General features: G+C 32.1%; 2 protein-coding genes across 2 annotated transcripts; both read right to left on the bottom strand.

Annotated features, from left to right (window-relative positions):
• Positions 1 to 815: 815 nt before the first annotated feature.
• Positions 816 to 7754, bottom strand: Tsp_11939 (copine subfamily). Its single transcript, XM_003368656.1, is given in 13 exon segments — positions 816 to 823; positions 912 to 927; positions 1074 to 1181; positions 1806 to 1959; positions 1970 to 2024; positions 2212 to 2383; positions 2436 to 2573; positions 2633 to 2740; positions 3035 to 3175; positions 3244 to 3344; positions 3548 to 6877; positions 6937 to 6990; positions 7319 to 7754. 13 exon segments carry the CDS (start codon positions 7752 to 7754, stop codon positions 816 to 818), a joined length of 4821 nt encoding a protein of 1606 aa, XP_003368704.1.
• A 5324-nt stretch (positions 7755 to 13078) lies between these two features.
• Positions 13079 to 15531, bottom strand: Tsp_11940 (conserved hypothetical protein). The gene is made up of 4 exons (XM_003368657.1): positions 15292 to 15531; positions 15004 to 15113; positions 14230 to 14391; positions 13079 to 13196 (listed from the first exon to the last, which is right to left on the bottom strand). Exons 1-4 carry the CDS (start codon positions 15529 to 15531, stop codon positions 13079 to 13081), a joined length of 630 nt encoding a protein of 209 aa, XP_003368705.1.
• Positions 15532 to 20096: the final 4565 nt, after the last annotated feature.

A 20096-nucleotide genomic window follows, 5' to 3' on the forward strand; every position in this document is an offset into this window, starting at 1 on the left:
TGAAAAATTTTACCGGCCATTATAGACGTCACGGATCAAACCAAACACTAAAAGAGGTCAAAGGTTACGCAATGAATTGTTATGTAATTAAAAATTTAGACCATTGAAATGAAAAAAATTGTAACTAATCCAAGCTGAACAATTTTAATCAATGAAAAGTTTCGGCGATAGAACCAATGGTATTACACCGTACTGTCAACATATAACAAATATTTCAGAGCATAACCATTCTCCGCGTCATATATCCAGTTGATCTTCACACTGTACTTTCCCCGGTCAAATGGTCCAATGGCCAATATGTATGGAAAAATGGAAAAGTGGCAATCACAATTTCACCACAACTGATTATCTTTAGCAATATATTGCTGCATAATGGGTTTTTAAAGCTGCCATAAAGAACTGACTGTTTTTGTCGTATATTCAGCTAAAATCAGTGACTGTTAAACAAACATCAAATAGGTCTGAGAGCACTTACAGACACCCATGAAACATACCGGAATATGAATAGTAAACATGAAACAACAGCTTAAAAACGTCATAGAACCAAAAAATTAGCTGTGAAGGTGGAGCATAAAATTTTATCGAAAGTTTTGGAATGAATAGGGCTAATTACCTTTTTTCATGTCACAACACTTTTCCAAACATCGTTTGTCTACATATGTAGACAGGTGCCCGGATTTGGGTTAAAAGTGTTTTATTATATGCATCGATAAATAAGCATATTTAGTCATTGTAATATGCATTAAGTAATTAAAATATAGCCAATGGTGATTTTTTCTTTCATTTTTAAATCAAAATCAAATAAAAATACCTATTTATTTCACTGAAATTACAGTAATAAAAATATTTAATTCAATTTATCAATTCAAGAAAATAAAAACTAATCATTTGAGACAATCAGCACTGCATACTTATAAAAATCGTCTTCTAAATATGAATATAAATCATAAAATTATGCACATATATGCTTATATTTGAATAAAAATATAAAATTTAAATTACTTAGGAAAAATTCAATTTAAATTGCTTAAAACTATAACCACCGTGTTTATGACAAATATAAAATGTGTTACTTTATTAATTAAACGTTTCTTTTTAATAAGCATTGTAGATATAGTTTCTTGCTGTATTTCGAATTCAGCTTTTACCCAACGCATAATTGTATTCACAATGAAGCTGTACTATAGCAGATTATTAAAATATAACTAATTAAAATAAAAAATTTATAGATCTATGGATTCATGAAATGAAATATTTTTTTGGTGATCTTAATATTTTCATGACAACTTATTATTTATATATTATTTTTATTATCATACTCCTTTGAATATTTTATTGTTATTACAGAACCTGTCTAAAATGTCCGTCTAGTAAGTAGATATGTGCACACACACACACACACACATATACATATATTACCAAATAATAAAAAATGTTGTTCCATGTTCAAAATACAATGAAAGTTCAGATATGTAATGATAAATAAGTAACATTTATTTTCATTAAAAAAACTTTCGACAATGTTCAAATAAATGTACAATTTAAACAATAATTTTTATATTATAATCAAAAGTATAAAAATAATATAAAGTGGGCAAATTATGTTTTTTCCCGTTAATTAAAAAAAGCATAAACTATTACCTCTTAAAAAAAGAAGATCTTTGTAAATATCTTTGATTTTAAATGTAGCTGCTAAAATGATGAAACTTAGAATTATAGCAATGATGCCACAGAAACAAAAACTGTAATTTGGATTCATTATATATTTATAGCATCCAACAGACTTTTGGTTGATAATCATATACCATCGGCAACTTTGGCATACCAATCATCACAGCTCGTGGACGTTTTGATTCTCCAACTAACAACAGCTGTGAACGATCGCTACGTGTGGTATTCGCACAACAAAAAACAATCACTCCTTCCTTGAATGACTTAAAGCTTAGTTTTTGTTCCAAACTGAAAAAACCTTTCTATTTCGGATATAAAAATCAGCAAACGACAGAATGTTACATACAGTATTACTAAAATGCTGGTTGAATTTAATATTATAAATGTAAATATTGTGAATAATATTGTATAATGATGCAAGTTTGTATTATAAAAATATTTGATAAAATTCCACTCTAGAAGCATGGCAAAATCAATTTACATGCATGTTGAACAATGAAAACCAGTCAATTGCCGGAAAGCAAAAATCTTATGCAAAACTATCGAAATCTAGCAGTCCAAGACTTTTAATCTTTTTATACTGATTTGGAATTTCAAGCAGTGCTTCGAGAACGAAAGCTAATTCAGGTTGTGAGGAATTCGACGTCACCTGATGAAAATTGACAAAATGGAAATTATCCCATTTCCGTTTAGGAAGCGATTCGTCAAATGCCTCAAAAAAAATTAATCCATACAAATTGAATAATTTATCAACAAAAACAAACCCGCATCATATCCCAAGGTCCGTCTCCAACGCCGACTACAATTATAGAAAGTGGGTACTTGCAAGCGGATACAATAGCATCCCGGGTAGCCTTTTCATTTGTAACTTGACCATCAGCCACAATGACAAGAATGTGATACTTAAAAGTAATAAAATGGTTTGATTTTAGCAACGTTTTAAAAGTAAATAATCACTCACAGTTTTCACTTTTTTGCATATTTTGGTTGCTTCATGAATTAAGGGTGCAAAATTTGTTGGGCCGCAAAGAATAACTTCCGGCGTGATCGTGTTGTAAACATTTAAAACCTGCAAGTGCAAAAAAAATGTATGCTTCACAGCACAATTTTAGCTATTAAAAATCCAATCTACAAATAGTTTTTTTAGAAAATCTTAATTAAAAATATATATCAAATAATTCGTCATTATGAAATAATGAATAAATATACTTATATAATTGAATTTAGAATTCTTCTTTTTGCTGTGCAATTTTTGCTGATAATAAAATAAAATAAAATATTTCCTCTAAAGTTCTAATGATCTAATGACTGATATTCACTGATTTAATTTATTTGGAAAAAATTTTTAACAAAACCGTTTTACCTCTTCAAAACTATGACATTCGCCATCCTTTTTTAATGGAAATACTGACATATCAGACGTATACACATCGCCAAAGCCAAATGCAGAAATAGTGCCCCCGTTTGAAAATGGAGCTAAAGTTTTACCCATAATAGTGATGACCTGAATAATAATGAGACAAGACAGAGAGACTTTGAAAAATTGAGCAACAGCGAATAGCAGAAACGTACTTGCTGGTATGGATTTTGAATAACCGAGTCAATGGTATGCAAACTTTTGTGATCGAATGAATTTTCGCCTTGATATTTATTGCTAGCCGTATAATCGATGCCTGTAACAAAGTAATGGTTAAATAAAATCGATAAGACAATGAATGCAGTACACAGCGTAAAATGGAATTTCAACTGAACGTAACTTTTACATTATTTTTCATGTATAAAATAAATATATGGTAAAATTTCAAATACAAATAAGCATTTCAAGGAGAGAAAATGATGTGATGATGATGATGATAATGATAGAGATTACATTTACCAAAAATGAGATTGCTCGACTCTAAGCCAGCTCGGCGCATCACATCACTAATCGCTTCCAATGTAGAGAGTTTGTCAACGGCTTGGGTAACCGAAGTAGCTCCGACAACTTCAAGCAAACTGCTAACCATAGGCGGACTGGAAATTCCATCTTGGCCGGCGAAATATTTTCCAACGTTGTTCTGGTCGCAGCTGATTGATTTTCTCAATAAACTTCCACTTGACAATTTTGTCACAGCTTCTGTTGCATTTTCATTCTCTTTACTCTTGACTGAAGGTTCGTCACTGTCGATTTCTGTCGCGGTGGTGTGCTCTTCATCGCACGTTTCACCACCGCATGCGTTCGATTCTTGGTTGATATGTGGCAAAGCGGCAACGGTATAAACCAACTGCGACCGAGCAAATACGGACGGATCAGAGCTGCAATTGCCATCGTTCGACGCTGACGACGACTTTTCACTGTCGCAGGCAATTTCATTTCCCAAAACTGACGACAATTCTTCCGCTTGGCGTGGCAGTTCCACTTGAACTACACCATCCCTGCTGCCTATTTCTACCGATGGTTCTGCTGCTGCTGCTGTTACTACTACTACTGACGACGATGCGTTTTCTTCACTACGATGTTCTGAATGAATTTCAACTGTACGAACAATTTCCGTTTCCATTTTTTCTGTTCTTGAATACGTTTTCTCCGATTTGGATGAGCTATCATTTTTCAAATTCTTATCATCATCATCATCATCAGGAACATTAAAATGAACTTCAATATCAACGTCTCGTTCGAATATGGTTTCACTTTGTTCACTTTTTCTTCTTTCTTGTAAAATTTCACAAGCAGAATTCACCTGTTTTTTCCCATCCGACTTTATCATTTTATCCGACGTTTCACCGTCGCATGTCGAAGTCGAACTATCAGAAGCAGAAGTCGATTTCACTGCCTGCAAACTGCCCCACCGTGCAGCAGCTTGCCTCTCTTCACCTTCGCCAGGCTGTGACTTTTCTTCTACATCTACAACAAAAACTGAATGCACCTGAATTTCACTATTTTCACTGCCCGTAATTTGTGCCGTCGTTTCGTCATTCTCTGTCGAACAGAATGAAACTGCTTTTGCTACTTCATTTGATGCATCCAATTTGTTTGACACTGTCAAATCTTCTCTTTCTTCTTCTAATAATTTACGCACTGGGATGACAGTTTCCAAATTATCCAAAGCATCGTCATTTTTGTTGCAAATTTCTGCAACGTTCATTCCACATGCACTAGCACTCCCAATGATGACCTTCGGCTCTACAATTTGTTCATCAATTGCCAAAAACGAAGCTTCTTCAGATTGTACACTTTTTGATGCGAATCCGTTATTTTCAATTACATCACGTGCAACATGCAAAAGGCCTTCGTGCATATTATCATCTTTGCCAATGTTGCCGTTATCAGAAAAGTCTGATTTCACGTGTTCCACCTCTTCTGACTTGAAAGAAAACTTTGATGATGATCTGTCACCGTGTTTTCGACCTCTTCTTCTTCTTCTTCTTCTTCTTCTTTCTCCTCCTTTGTTGCAGTATACCTCATTCTGAGACTGCTCATTTTCATCTTTTTCATCACCTTCTTGTTTTTTTACATCACAATCAACGACATACAATTCTAAGTTTCTCCCGTCTGTACATGACATGCAATCAGATGTAGGTTCACTAGCAGTGCTGGCAGCTCCAGTAGAACTGCATTCAGTAGAAATAGAATGTTGTAGATTATTTTCAGAGTTCCTGGTGTGAAACATTACAAATTTCGTATCTTTGTCTTTAGCATGCAATTTCATTTTTTCATCATCAACTGACTGTGTTGAACTCACAGCAGAAGATGCCTGCTGAAGAACAACTTCTGTCAACAGTGGCTGACCTTTCTCCACATCATCCTTTTGTGCACTTTCATCGAACAAAAGTTGCTCTAAAGTTAATGTTAAATTTGTCTTCTCACTTCGTTCCAATGCAGCTTTCGATGCAATAAACAATTCATCCGATTGTGGAAAATCAGTCGAAGATATTTTTTCGTGCTCAGAGCTCACGGAATGCAATTGAATGAATTCTTTTTTTCCCACATTTGTTGTTGAATTCTTGTCATCAGCTTCACCGTGCTTGTTTTTTGTTATTTTACGCAACATCTTTTCATTTTTTCGTGCAATTTTTTCCACCTCTACCAAGTCAACATCGTTAACGCTACTAATTTCACGTGGAGTGTCCGAAAATTCTGCTGATTCAGTATTCAGATAAGTTGTTCTATTGTCATTATTCACTGTTAATAATAATTCTGATTGCCTGGATAAATTATCGGTATTTTTTTCCTCGACATCATCTGAGTTAGGTTCTGTGGTTGTTTTTTTCGTCGAATCGACTTCTGCTAATTGGACTTCATTGTCCACTGGTTTCTGACAAAAATCTGCAACTGGTGAGTCAGTATCTCGAAATGAGGTAATATCCATTTTCGAATAAAAATTATCCGAAAAAGTAGAATCAGATTCTTGAAAATGTGCACTGCTAGGAGGATTTTGGAAAAATTCAACAGAGATATCTTCGTCATCAGGTAGGATGCCCACTGACTTTGCAAAATTCTGAGATTCCGTAAAAACAACGCTATCGGTTAATAGAATAGTAGAATTATTGTTAATTGTTGCCAGGCCGTTTGGATGATATTTTTCATCATGTTTGAAGGTTTCAATGGGATTTGTGCTGTGATTATTGCTTTCAGGATGCAAATTAAGCGGTTCGGTTTCAGCATATTGTTGATGATCCGAAGAATTTTGTGCTAGTTGAACAATGGTGAAAGCATTGGAGAAAGCAACGTCGTCCAAAGGAAGAAGCGGTTTTTCCAAGTCAAAGGACGACGACGAAACTGCTGCTGTTGCTGCTTCAATATTAGAAACAGTGGTGGTGGTTGAAGAAGATTCTAAGTTTGGGGTATCATCAGACTGAGCATGCCGAGTTTGATTAGAAGAAGAAACAACAAACAGTGCGACGTTGTTGTTATCTCTATCATTGGTGATTGATTTTTCTTCTGAAAATGAGCGTTCATCAGAAGAGCTGTTCCTCAAAAACAAAGTGAAGTGAAATTTGTCCAAACCTTCTTCATCAGAAGAGTTTTGATCGTGCTTTTCGCTTTCACGCTCAGAATTTACGAGTAACTGCATGTTCGCAAAAGCAGATTCACTGTGTTCAATTTGTTTCTCAAATACACCGGATTCATCATCATTCGGCAGACTTTTCATCATCGCACAACTGTTCAAAGCCATCTCACGGGACTGAAGTAGAACAACATCATTTCGATCTTTCAGGCAATCATCTACAACAAAAATTAAATTACAATCCCATTTTATTTCATTTGTGCAAAAAAAAACTTACTTTGTAATGATAATTGTAAAAAATCGTCCGCACAGATTTCTCGTTGATGCATTTCTAAAATTGCGCAATTGACTATTATTTAATGTGAATTGAATGAAAATTTCTTCAGTGCCAAAAAATCTCTTTCAAATCCCACGCAGTAATTCAACTGAATAAAAACAACTCTGAACAATAATTAATCGAAGCTAAGACAGAAGAAAAGGCCGAAAACACATCTAATACACACCACCTCTACCTACCCTCCCCCCTCCTACTGTTGTTGGTTTATTTATTTCATAAATTTTTTTAACACTACACGTTATGAAAAGAAGAAAAAAAGAAAAATAAGTGGAAAGAAAGAAGCGGCTTTTTGTTTTCCTCAATAAAACAAAACAAAGCTTACCAGCAGCAGCAATGCATTGTTGTTCAAAGTGTGGTGGTCGCTTGTTGGGGGAGGATATTGGATCAAAATTGCCAAAATTGTGGTCTTGCTTGAGTGACCGTTTGATGTGAACAATTTCCGCTTCTTTTGCTTGATTTGAGACAGTTACTATTGGCGAAGCAGCTCGTTGTGGTCGGCTAATTTGTTCACTGGTCGTCGTATCAACAACAATGCTTCTTCCCCTCCGTCTCCTCCTGCTGGATGCCAAAAGCCAATAATACAGAACGCTAATCGTAACAACAGCAATCATGGTGATCACCGGTTGCCAGTAGAACCAGAAAAGTAATGTTCTACTGTCGTCGCAGTCGTCGTCGTCGAAATGTTCATCGAAATACAAATCGTCGTAATCGACAATTTCTCGATAATCGTCCTCTTCAAAACTGGCTAATACTGCCATAAAAACTGAAATTAAAATTCCAATTAAAGACAAACTTTCTGCTAACTCTAGATAAATAGAAAATTTAATTAATTGAAACAAAAAATCTAGGTGACCTCAGTAAAGCTTAATGAATGAATGAATTAGAACAGCAACGACCGATGCGGTGTCAGTATATATATATATACTGACCTTTTTGCCTGTTCTAATCTTACTTTTTTCCACTATATTACTATTGAGATGATAATTGTTTCATTTGTTACACTGGTCAATTGGTTTCACATTAAAGCTGTCCTCTCTCTTTCAACTTGTTCATTTTCAGTAAGTACAGCGAAAAATTTAAAAACTGTGCAAATAGACAAATTACAGTTTCAACCAATCATTCAAATCAAACTTCTTGAAAAATTTCCAAATTTATTAAAAATTGTACAACAATGTTATTTATTAAAAAGAAAAAAAAATAAAACTGAACTGAAATTGAAGAATCAATTATTTTTCAAAAAATCATCATTTCATCTTTATTTTTTTTGCAATAATTTTCCCAAAAATTCTCACTGCATGAATTGTTACGTTTTTTTTACAGAAACAAAATATTCATTCTGCTCATATTGATTGCACAGTTATTTCTTTTTTGAAATTAAAAATTATTCACAAAATCTTTTTAATGCTTTATACTATATCGTAAATTTGAAAAAAATAAAATCTGATACAAACACAAAAATATCTTTCATCAAACCAATAATCAATTCAACTGACGTGAATGGGGGATGCTTTGTTTTAATAAAATATACGTTTTCATGAACACTAACCCAGATAACAAAGAAATATTTTAAAAAATGTATGTATTTCATTGGTTCTCTGATGCAATATGTATATGGTCAATTATGAAAAAAAAGATTTTTTTTAAAGAAAATTATAAATATATTCAATGCTATTATTTTATTGTAAAATTAACTAAATTGTATATATGTATATATATATATATATATACTTACATAACATTGGACAGTCAACAAAAATTATATCAACTGAAGAAAATTGAAAAAAAATGAGCAGTGCTGATTGATAGAGCTCAGGAAATTTGAATAATGTTTCACGTTAATTCATGACGAAGCAAGCGGACGGACAAGACAGTAAGAAAATCAAAAATAGTTGTTGAATGAGCTTTTGCAAATGATGCGCCCAGTTGAATGAAATCAGTGGAAAATAGTACGATTTATTTATTTATTTTTGATACGTTCACGGAGTAGCATTAAAGTTGACTTTAAGCAAACCAGCTTTCTCAGCTCTTACTTAGCTCTCTGGTAAAACGCAAAAGGGGGAGGGAAATGTGAAAGAGAAGAAAGAAACTGAATGAATTGCAACTGATTGGAGTGGCTTTTACAATCTCGTTTTATTTCCACTTTCATCTGGCATTCAGCTTTCTGGACCGTTGAAAAACAAACACCTCGGAAAGAACAATTCACTAATAATTTGTGGAATACAATTTTATAAAAAGCAAAGAAAAAAGAAAGTAACAATAACTTCAATTTTTATAATAAAAAAAAAACTATTCTACCTACATGTGCATGCTTTTTTTAAAATAGAAATAATAATAATATACTAAAATATCAATCTTGCCATTTGCAAAACCAACTGCGACGAGGATGGACGGGAAAAATTAAACTGAATTTCAACTGGCGTGGAAATTGGAAAAGAAAAAAAATAAATAATTTACACCGGAAAATATCCGCAAACATCGCATCACAAACTTACTTTTTTTGACATGTTGGACAAAAATCAGTCGCCTACATACAGTATGAAAGTAACAGTACGAGTTTGGATTAATGGAAAAAAAAAACGAAAAATGTACAAAAATACACTGCCCGAGCAGTTGATTTGGTGAAAGTCAATGCCAAAGACGACAAATCGGACAAAAAGAAGAAAGCTATAATAAAAAGCAAATTTTAAAAATTGCATCTCTTCTTCAATGACGCGACATGCACGACAATTAGCCGCCAGCTACAACATCAGCCGGCCAGCCAGCCCCAATTTCACATTCCACTGAAAAATGAAGGCATACTAGTTGGATTTGTTGTTGTTGGTTTTTTCTTATTCTTCTTCATCTTCAAGCCAAGCGCTTCAAATTTCACTCGACACATATTCACAAACATCGAAGCAAAATATTATTTAACACAAACATGGCTCTACTTGAAATTCAAATAATTCAATTTATTATTGAAAATTAAGCGTGTCCTTTGGTTGAAGAAACAAACTACACGCAAATACTACAGTGAACAAAATTCCACTGCAGCAACTCGAATAAAACAACAACCACTACAGTAAGCAAATTTCACTTTGCCATTACTTCGCAATTTTACATTCAACTGTACAAATAATTATTTTTTAATTAATAAAATGAACCAAAATAAAAATAACAAAAAAACACAAAATAACGATTTACAACACATCCACAAAAGTGTAATCATCGAACAAATAATAAATCCACCCATAAGACAGAGAAGAAATGGAAAAAAAAAACACAACATCTACCTGATCATTTCGGATGACAACCATTTTTGCATGAAAATAAACCGCAATGTTCGTGGTAATGACTTTTTGTAGATAATTTTGACGGCAAAAATTTACCCAATGCTTGTTCACAAAGTGAACAAACAATTTATGCTACAAGCAGCAGAAAATTGACGACCTTCGAATAAATACTAATCGCAAAAACGGTGGGCGAATTGGGCGAACAAAATTTTTCTTTTCGTCATCACTCAATCAATATTTGCCCCAAAATCAGCCTACTTGCTTCCTGTACAAGTGAAAAATTGATGGGGTCGATTTGTTATTTCCATCAAAACCATGCCGCATCGAAATTTGATTGGCTACAAATTTCTTTCATTGGTTTTTTAAGCTGCCTGACCAATTTTCATTTCGACTGTCATCTGTGATAAATATATTTTGTTGTCTGTCGTCTGGTTTCGAAAAGCTAAATTTTACTGGTTGTCGTTTGTTGTAATGCGTTCTATTTGTCAAATTTTGGTTTCTTTATTCTATTTATATTCAAAAATTACTATTTTTCATGATACTTATTTGATGAAATTAATTATTTTAATGAAATTCACAGTAAAATGATGAATCCACCACCACCACCACCGGGCACCTTTTTTTTAAGTGATCTTTCTCACTAATAACGACCGTAACTTCTAAATTTCTATACATTTGCACCCATGCAGCGTATTTTATCCTATACCTAAATAAACTAATCCTTAATAACAATGGACACACGTTGCACATTGGGCATACACTTTGGAACATTTCCAATAAAACGAAAGATAATTTTTATATCTGACCGATTGGCTACAAGATGCTATTCAGAATTATCAGACATAATGAGAATAAAGAATAGTAACAGGAATTTTTAACTGAATTTTTTTTGTTTGTTGAAATCTGGTATGTCGATTCAATATCCACATCTGGGCAAAATGTAGGAAAATCGATAATCTGTCTAAAAAATCTAGAATGTAGTGCCGACAGTTTTAATTTATCCACAAATGGTACACCACTGGCTGACATCGAAGAATGCGATGTCCATTGCCCTGTGAAATGAAAAAACTTCAACAGTTTTTCTGCTCGATGACGTCCATTTTTCCTCCTTTCTGTTAGCATCATCAAAGTGCTTGACTTTTATCACGCCGAGTGGATGAATACTGTTCAAAAGAATGTCAGTAAATCGTCCGATAAATTACGTTTTACCCAACAATTATATCAGATTTATGCATAAAATGCTTTTCCGTTTCTTGGGAATTTGTTCTGATGAGTAGCTAAAGGCGATATTAGTACAATGGGAAAATCAACAAGTGATAAATTGCCCACAGCTGCAGTTGTCAGCTAAAACTAGGCCTGGCAACTGCTAATTTGTTAGCATCGAAAATACTTTTCTAATTTTAGCATAACTGTTTCTCTGAAAATCTTTCTTGCTTGCAATCAAAGAATTTCATTATTTTATTCTTTACGAAGTTTTGCTCTCTTTTACCAGTGTTATCGTTTTCCTTCCAGTTTTATCTAAAATAAAAAATAATCTGGAATTTCATTTACAAAAATAAACAAACAAATTTAGTTATATATATATATAGTGTAAATTGTAAACTTTGTTTTTCAACATCTGAACTAAACCGACTAATGCGTTGGTGAACACCCAAGTTTCCATTACTTTAGAATCTGCATTTGCAACCTTTCAATGCTAACGAAACGTTTAAACATTCAGCATCAAAAGCAGCGCTTATGATTCAGCCGACCTGTTTGTTGTTGCATTTTAAAATTATTTTATATAACAAGTAAACGTCAAGCAAAATTTTTCATACAAACAACAAACCTCATCAGCATGTATAAAAAAAAGCACGGATGAATGTTTGAAAAAGAAAGGAACTTTGTAAAGATTAAAGTAAAATTTCTGTAAAGATTTGAATAGAACACTCCCAGTATAAGCAGAAAATTAATCAAATGCTAACAATTTAGTAGTTTTCACGTATTGGTTTAGCTGGAAAGCTGCAACTGTGGACAATTTGTCAATTGTGTATTTTCCCTTTGTATTAAAATCGCCTTCACTACCAACAATTGATCCATCCATTCAATCATTTCACAATTTGCTCGTTTTCTTTTCATACAGATAATAAATTTACAAGACGAAAAACAAACTACATATAACAAATGTATCTGTACAACTGAACTTACCATTTCATTGTAAAACAAACATTTCCAATATTTCAACACAACAACAAGAAAGACACAGTTCTTACGCATTATTTGAACCTGGAAAAATTTGTTCCGCTGTATGAGTGCTGCTAGATGCCAGATAGGCAAAAAATGCTTCGAAGAGGGACTGCTGCTAGATGAAACTGAAACAAGAAAAAAATTGTCTCTGAAAACAATTGTTCATAAATTTCAACGTCAACTTTTTTTCAACTGAACAAAATATAAAAAAAGAATTATATTTTAGCAAAATCAACAAGAAAAGTTCCGTTGTGTGAATTCATATTCACATTTACTCACGGTGTCAATTTTGATGTTGAAAATGCAGAAGAATTTTGCAAAACATGCCAATTATTAATTTCGCAAATTATTGAAACTATTTTTTTAAAGAAATACTGCAAATGTATAAAAATTTACAAAAACTAATTCAGCCAAAGAAGATCAAAAAAAAGAAAAAGAAAAAGAAAAAGAAAAATTCACCTTGAAAAACAAATTAAACGAAACATTTGTTCGTGTAAAAGTAGTAAAATGAACCACCATTGTTCATTTGGAACATTTTCTTCGAAAAGATTTTCAATCTCTGAGCTCAAATCACACTCCGCCTTTTCTCATTCGTCCACTCCAATCAGTAGTCGAACGCGACGTGAAAAAAATATTTCAAACAGCTGTCGATGCTGTTTGGCAAAGAAAATCTGTCGAACCCAAATTTCACAAATTTGAACAAAGCTATATTCAAAACAGAACTGCAATTAAAATTACGACAAACGCCAAAATTACAAACCAAATGTTCCTTTCTTTTCTTTTGTAAATTGTGAAAAATAAATCAACGCTCGTTCAACTGAATAGTGCACAAAAAAAGAAAACGCAAATACACCACTACGACAAAAAACAACATACTACAATACTGTTTGGTGAAACTCAAAATTACTGTAACTTTTTTGATTGAAAAGTTCAATATTAATTATTGTTGTTTTCCATTTGTGTTTGAATTATAAATTTTACAAAAAAAAGTATTTGCATCAATTTGCAACTGAAAATAAGAAATGTATATATGTATATATATTTTTTTTTTTTGAAATTAGAATAAATTTAAAATCTCTTGTGATATATTTGAAAACTACGTTGGTGAAAAAGAAACTGAAAAAATGCAATACTTTACAGTTAAATAAATACATGCACATATGAATTTGCAGTCTATTGTTTTTTCATTAAAAAAAATAAAAATTATTTTCTGGTACTTTATTGCTGTTTACTTGCAACTGGGTAAATTGTTCTTCCAAATGTTGTTGTGCAGAATTATTTTTCCGAACAAAAAAAGAAAGAAAAAAAGTTAATTAGATAATTTCAATTCAACAGACTATAGAGTATGGATTCAGTAGAGAAAATTTTTGAAATAAATAAATTTTTAATTTTCTTTGAAATAAATTCAAGTACAAGTAGAGTGTAAATTTAACACAGTGTGGCTGCATCGTTGAAAAGTATTGTGCAAAGAATAATGCTGTTGTGCATTATAGCGTGTTGTGTGAGATGTGAAAGAAAAAATGAACAAAACAAATATTTCACTGCAGTTTTCAAGCAAAAGAGCTATAGAATATGGAATGGAATTGAATTAAATGATGAGATTTCAAATTTGAAAAAAGAACGTTTTCGACTACACTCATCAATAATAATACTTACTATTGAGAAATGGAATTAGAGAGGAAAGTTTGGAATTTTGTCTGAACATTTATTTCTTTAACAATTATAATATGAGAGTAACGTGAGAGTATTAATTGTTGTTGTTGATGATGATGATGATGTGGAAATTTGAAAAGAAGTGGTGTTAATTGCGTCGTCGATTGGTAGTAATAGTAGTAGTGATTTGAGCATGGCAGGACAATGAAGTTGGGCCGATGGACGTCTTAGCGGCCGGATGACAACTCTAAAAATACCACGTAAGCTTTGCTTATATAAAACGTCAGCCAACAGCAGCTAGTGTCAAACGGATGGATCTGATTAATCACAACATTGATCGATCAATAATATACAACAACAACAACAAAAACAAATTGTTCAATTGATTCGTCGGAGAAACTTTTTTCAAATCATACTGTCGTCGTAGGTATCAATTCGAATGAAAAATTATTAAAAACTGACCGACAAAACTATATGAACAGAATGATAAAATTGATTGTCACTTTGAATTGCAATGAAAATTGGCATTTTTCACGCAAATTTTTTTTTATTTTTGAAAATTTTTATTACAATTAAAATTGATCGATTTTTTTGATGTTGATTTCGAATTCAATTTTCACAAATGAATTTTACCAACAGCAAAAAAAGAAAAAGATGCAAAAAGCTGCGCAAAATACAGCTAACAATTTTTTCTTTTTGCAACATCCAGTTTTAAATTCTTCTTTATTCAATGCTTCAATGAAATGATTGAAATTTATTATTAATAATAGATAAATAAATAAATAAATAAATAAATTCACTCTATTTTTCTTTAAAAAGATAAATAGCAAAATCAAAAAGAAGATTAATTTAATTTCACTTGCTCGTTTTTTGTCCACTGTCCAAATAATGTCTACTGTTATACAATTCAAAATGAACAATTTGCACGGTTGTAAATTGTATTACGTACAATTTGATTTTCAAGTTCATCTCAAAATATTCGATATTGAATTGAATGTTGCTGGTTTTTGTCAAACAAGCTAATGCTTTTCGCACAATCATTCGTTTTTTTCTATTCACCGATCAAAGTGAATGCAACACTGCGTAACTTTCGTTGAAATTCTGCGGCACGCTGGCTTCACTATCACATGGCGATTCTCTAATATACACACTCAACGCTCTGGTTCCTCGAATTCGAGGCACCTGCTTTCATAGATCTTGGGAAAGTCAGTCTTGCAGTTTCTGTGTTGGACATGAAATCCACTTTTATTCTTCTCCTGTCAACCGACATAGGATATAGGCACCAACTACTCCCATTCAACTGCCAGGTTCGGATGAATAGAAATGAACCAACTGCAACACTTATTATTTCATCTTCTATCTCACGCCTACGAATAAAATGATGCATTCGTAACGTGAGATGACAGTTTGTGCAGACGCAACTACATGCAACACGCCCAGAAGTAGAAGAACAGAACGGAATTTCTCCAACATGCTTATTTCCTCGTCCTCGTGTAATCTGCTTTGATGTACAAGTTTTTATCTATTTCTTCTTCAACTACAATCAACAGAATAATCAACCCTGCAAATAAATGAATTTCTCATCAATTGATTGCAATAAATTTTGACAAGAACAATAAATAAAAGGATACTTTTTTTTGCTTTCAAATTAAAAAAAAGGTAAAATAAATTCTACACAATCCTGATCGTATTAAACTTTTCATATATATATATATATATTGTTCAAGTGTCGGTTAACGCGAGAAACTATTCAATGGAGTTCATTTCTGAACATTTGAAAAATTGGCGAAATTTGTAATGCAACAACAACAACAACAACAATAATAATAATAATAGTTATAGTTATAGTAATAAGAAAAAATAATATTGTCGAAATTACATTATAAATTTTGACAATATTAAAAGAAGCAAACCTTCAAAAGAGAACTTTTCAGTTATTTTTTGGAAATCATTTTTGCAATTAAAATTTGAAATTTAAACAAATATGCATTTGCTATATTTTTACTGTTTTGCACTTATGTACAAATGGATAAGTAGATAGGTTTCGCTTAAAATGAGGGGAAAATATTTTTAATCAAAAGAAAATTTGATTAATCAATTAATAATTCAAATTTATTAAGTAACATTTTTGTTGTTTCTGCTTCTGGATTCGAATAATAATAATAATAATATCAACTTTGATGATAACACTGAAATTTGGGCAACAAAAACAACAACCTTCGATCGTTAATTGAATTTTTAATAAAATATAGCAAAAATGTTCACTTGTTTAATCAGCAAATTGTGAAATTTCAATATTTCATTGATTATTTTTCATCGCCCCAATTCAACGATGCTATTCGACGTTTGATTTTGATCCAATTTGATTTGTTTGTTGCTTTTCGTAAAAGGAAAAATTTTAAATTTAAAATGCGTGAAAGTTTCAGAGCACTGAACGTCAACTTGGTGGTTTGCTGGTTTAATTCATAATCAAACTCAATTGAAGCATTCACATATTGAAAAGTTTAAAATTTTTTTTCAAACGTATCCAAAAATGAAAACAAATAAAAATTCATTCGTATCATTTGTAACGAGAAAAAAGAAAGAAGAATTGAAAATTTAAAAGCGTATTTTTTGTTTCATTGCAAATTATTTCCACAACTTGTTGCATTTGCATAATGCTTGATTTCAAATTACATTTAATTCATCTGATAAGTTAATCAATTTTTCTTCATTTCAAGCATGTGATTCTCTCTCTCTCTCTCACTCTCTCTCACACACACACAAGCACAAAATAAAATTATTTCATTTATTATTACTTGTTTTTTTTTCTTTATTTTTATATTCATAAATATAAAATTGATGGATTGCATTATTTTTTTAAAAATATTTATTCATTTTTTTAAATGATGAATTTATTATCATATCAACGTTTCATATTCTGGAAAAATGGTCAAGTGATCGAGAGCCTTTTTTGTAGTGCAAGTGGAGAAGGAAAGTTAACTTCCGTTTTGCATAAGATAACTTTTTAAGTAAGCTCAAAAATAGCCTTGGCCTGTGCCATCACCACCTGGTCAGCAGAAAATGAATGATCAGAATTGCAAAAGTATTCATATATAAATAAATGCACAACACATGCATGCATGTTCAAATTCTTCTGCTACAAATGAACATGCTTCCTTTTCTCTTTTGATTGATCACTAATAAAATAATGCACTGTTGGAGAGGAAAAGCTTTTATTTAAAAAGTAAAAAAAATGAAAAGAAAAAGAATAATAACAAAGATGAACACAGAGTAAACAAGGATGGTCAATAAAATGGTCACGGTAGGGTCAATTCTGCTTCAAATACAATAGTCAAAAATGAACAACGTAGCTGAACAATTAAGCATTTTGAAGAGAAGTGAAAAAGGGAATTGGTTTCGTTGTTTCTTTGTGGAGACAAAAAAAATGTTCACTTCAGTCACTGCATACAAAGCTAAATTTTTTTCCCCTTCTTCAACAACAAATGACAAAGCAAGTTTACTTCTTCTTCTTCTTTTTCATTCAACAAAGCTTTCTGTATAAACGGGAAAAATTGGGAATTTTTACCTTTTTTCAACAAAATCCACATATGGCGTTCAATTTGGTCGACGGAAATGGTCAGTTTTCTGAAATTCACTAAATAAAAACCGTAAAGGCGCAGTTTGCAAAGTTCAAGGATGTGAACGGAAAAATTTGCCACAAAAGAAAACAGACCCTGCTGATAATAAAACTGACCAAAGAACTGCATGCGTTTGGTCAAATCACCCTGAAGGGTCCAATTTAGCCGCTGTTGGTCAAGGATATTGCACACTGACAGTTATTGCAAAGAAAACTTCAAGGACCATTATTTTTCATCATTTTGTCAATTGAGCACAAAAACTTAAACGACACATCAGAACACTGAGCAGAGATAAACATTTCCATCAGCACGCATTCAACAAATAATATCACAGCACTGCATAAATATACCAATATATAAATTGTTTTTTTCATTTTTATGCAAGCAAATCAAAGAAAAAAAATATATATATTCAAATGCAACTAGCTTAACAAGTGAAAAATATTCCACTTGTTTTAATTAATACAAATTGCTTCGAATTTTTACTTTTAATATTTCTTTCAAATTTTGCAAATATTATAAATATTTCTTATATTGCTCAAAAATTTAAACCCAAAATTTTCATTCATAATTATAAATAAAATTGTCAATTTTCAGTCTTTGAAATATATTTACATTTTCATCTATGAAATAAAAATATACTGCTTTTACGCTGTGCTAGTATAAGAAAATATAGAAACAGTGGAACTCTGATTATCCGAACACATTTTGTCTGGCTGGCTAAAGTGCATTTTTTGTAATATTAAATTCAACCAGCATTTTACTAATACGGTAACATTCTGTCGTTTGCTGATTTTTATGTCCAAAAGAGAAAGGTTTTGAATTGGGAGCAAAAAACTAAATAAAAAAAGCAAAAGCTTTACGTCATGTAAGAAAAGAGTGACTATTCTTTGATGCGAAAATGCCACAAGTAGCGATCGTTTACAGCTGTTGCTAGTTGGAGAATCAAAACGACCACGAGCTATGATGATTGGTATGCAAAAGTTGCCGATGGTATATGATTATCAATCAAAAGTCTGGATGACAGGAGGTATTTTTTCCCGCTGCCATGATGAGATATTTTTATATTCCTCACGTTAAAAAGTACTAGCAGAAGACAAAAAAATCAGGAAGGATGCTACTTACAATTGGCAATGCATCTTGTCATCCTAGTTGCGAATAATTGGTAGACCGTAAAAATGGCTTGGTCTAGGTTGTATTTTCGCCACCGAATGCATCATCGCTTGTTCAGCCAATGGATCACAAGCTGTTATTCAAAGTTTATAAAAAAGCGGTATAAGAAAGAACACTTGCGAAGAATTGTACTTTTTCGAAGCTAATGGAAGCTTTTTAACTAGTGCCACAGCTTAGGAACGTAAATTTTTGAAAAAATTGCTGGAATATATTTGTGCAAGGGGGGGATTCGATTTCCAGATCCACTTTGTGAGTATCATGGAATAAACTACTTCTTGGTTACAATGAGGAATGTGGAAACCAATGAACAAGCTGTGATGATGTAATAGAAATATTCGAGAAGTTTAAGTTATGGCGGGAAGAAGTTGAACAGTAGCTAGCCAATGATGATATCTCATTATTTGAACCATTAAGTGACGATGAAGTATTCGAAACAATGGAGAAAGACGAAAATGAAGACACCTAATATGTCTGATAAGCCAAATGAAGGGCTGAGCCATTCTTGCCTCAAAGTCGGCTTGAAGTTGTTGGACCAGCAGAAAGAAATCAGCGCTACTCAGCTGATGCCCATGAGACATATTTGTGATGCCGCTGCACAGAAGAAGCTATCTTCGTTCAAACAAAACCTTAATAGTGATTATATGAAATATGATATAAAGTAAACCTGCTGCTTTTTGAATGTATCGCTGAAAAATATTATCAGCCGTGTTAATAATAAACGCTCATACAATTTAAGCGTGTAAACGGCAAATAACGTCGCATAATAAACAGAATGTCGAATACTCCGCGTCTGATTGAGCTTCATTATAGCTATAAACGCTTCAGTTGTTGTGTACATACATTTCAAAAAATTAAAAATGTCTGATTATCTGAAAATTCAATTATCCAAAGGACCCCAGAAATTTATGTGTCTAGATAATCAGAGTTCCATTGTATATTTATTTAATTTTAAAAACATGCAACTTTTTCAACATTGTATTCAAGTGATAAGCATAATAAAATTATTTAATAATTTTCTAAATTTGAAATGATCAGTTTATTCAAGTAATTTATATTATATATTTTAGCGCTGCATAGAACCAAGAAAACATTTAATTCTTTATGTGACAAATAAAAGCGGCAACCTAAAAAATTATTTTCACGGTTTTTCAGATGATAA

Source organism: Trichinella spiralis (genome assembly GCF_000181795.1).
Source record: "Trichinella spiralis strain ISS 195 chromosome Unknown Scfld2159, whole genome shotgun sequence".
Classification (NCBI taxonomy): Eukaryota; Metazoa; Nematoda; class Enoplea; order Trichinellida; family Trichinellidae; genus Trichinella; species Trichinella spiralis.

Coding starts and splice junctions, on each gene's coding strand:
- Tsp_11940 (XM_003368657.1), bottom strand. CDS start 15,531: ATGCATCATTTTATTCGTAGGCGTGAGATAGAAGATGAAATAATAAGT. Junction 15,114..15,291: donor GGAACCAGAGCGTTGAGTGT/GTATATTAGAGA, acceptor GAATATTTTGAG/ATGAACTTGAAAATCAAATT. Junction 13,197..14,229: donor ACAACAATTAATACTCTCAC/GTTACTCTCATA, acceptor TTTTGAATATAG/CTTTGTTCAAATTTGTGAAA.
- Tsp_11939 (XM_003368656.1), bottom strand. CDS start 7,754: ATGGCAGTATTAGCCAGTTTTGAAGAGGACGATTATCGAGAAATTGTC. Junction 6,991..7,318: donor ACAATGCATTGCTGCTGCTG/GTAAGCTTTGTT, acceptor GCGCAATTTTAG/AAATGCATCAACGAGAAATC. Junction 2,025..2,211: donor TGGACTGCTAGATTTCGATA/GTTTTGCATAAG, acceptor CCAGCATTTTAG/TAATACTGTATGTAACATTC.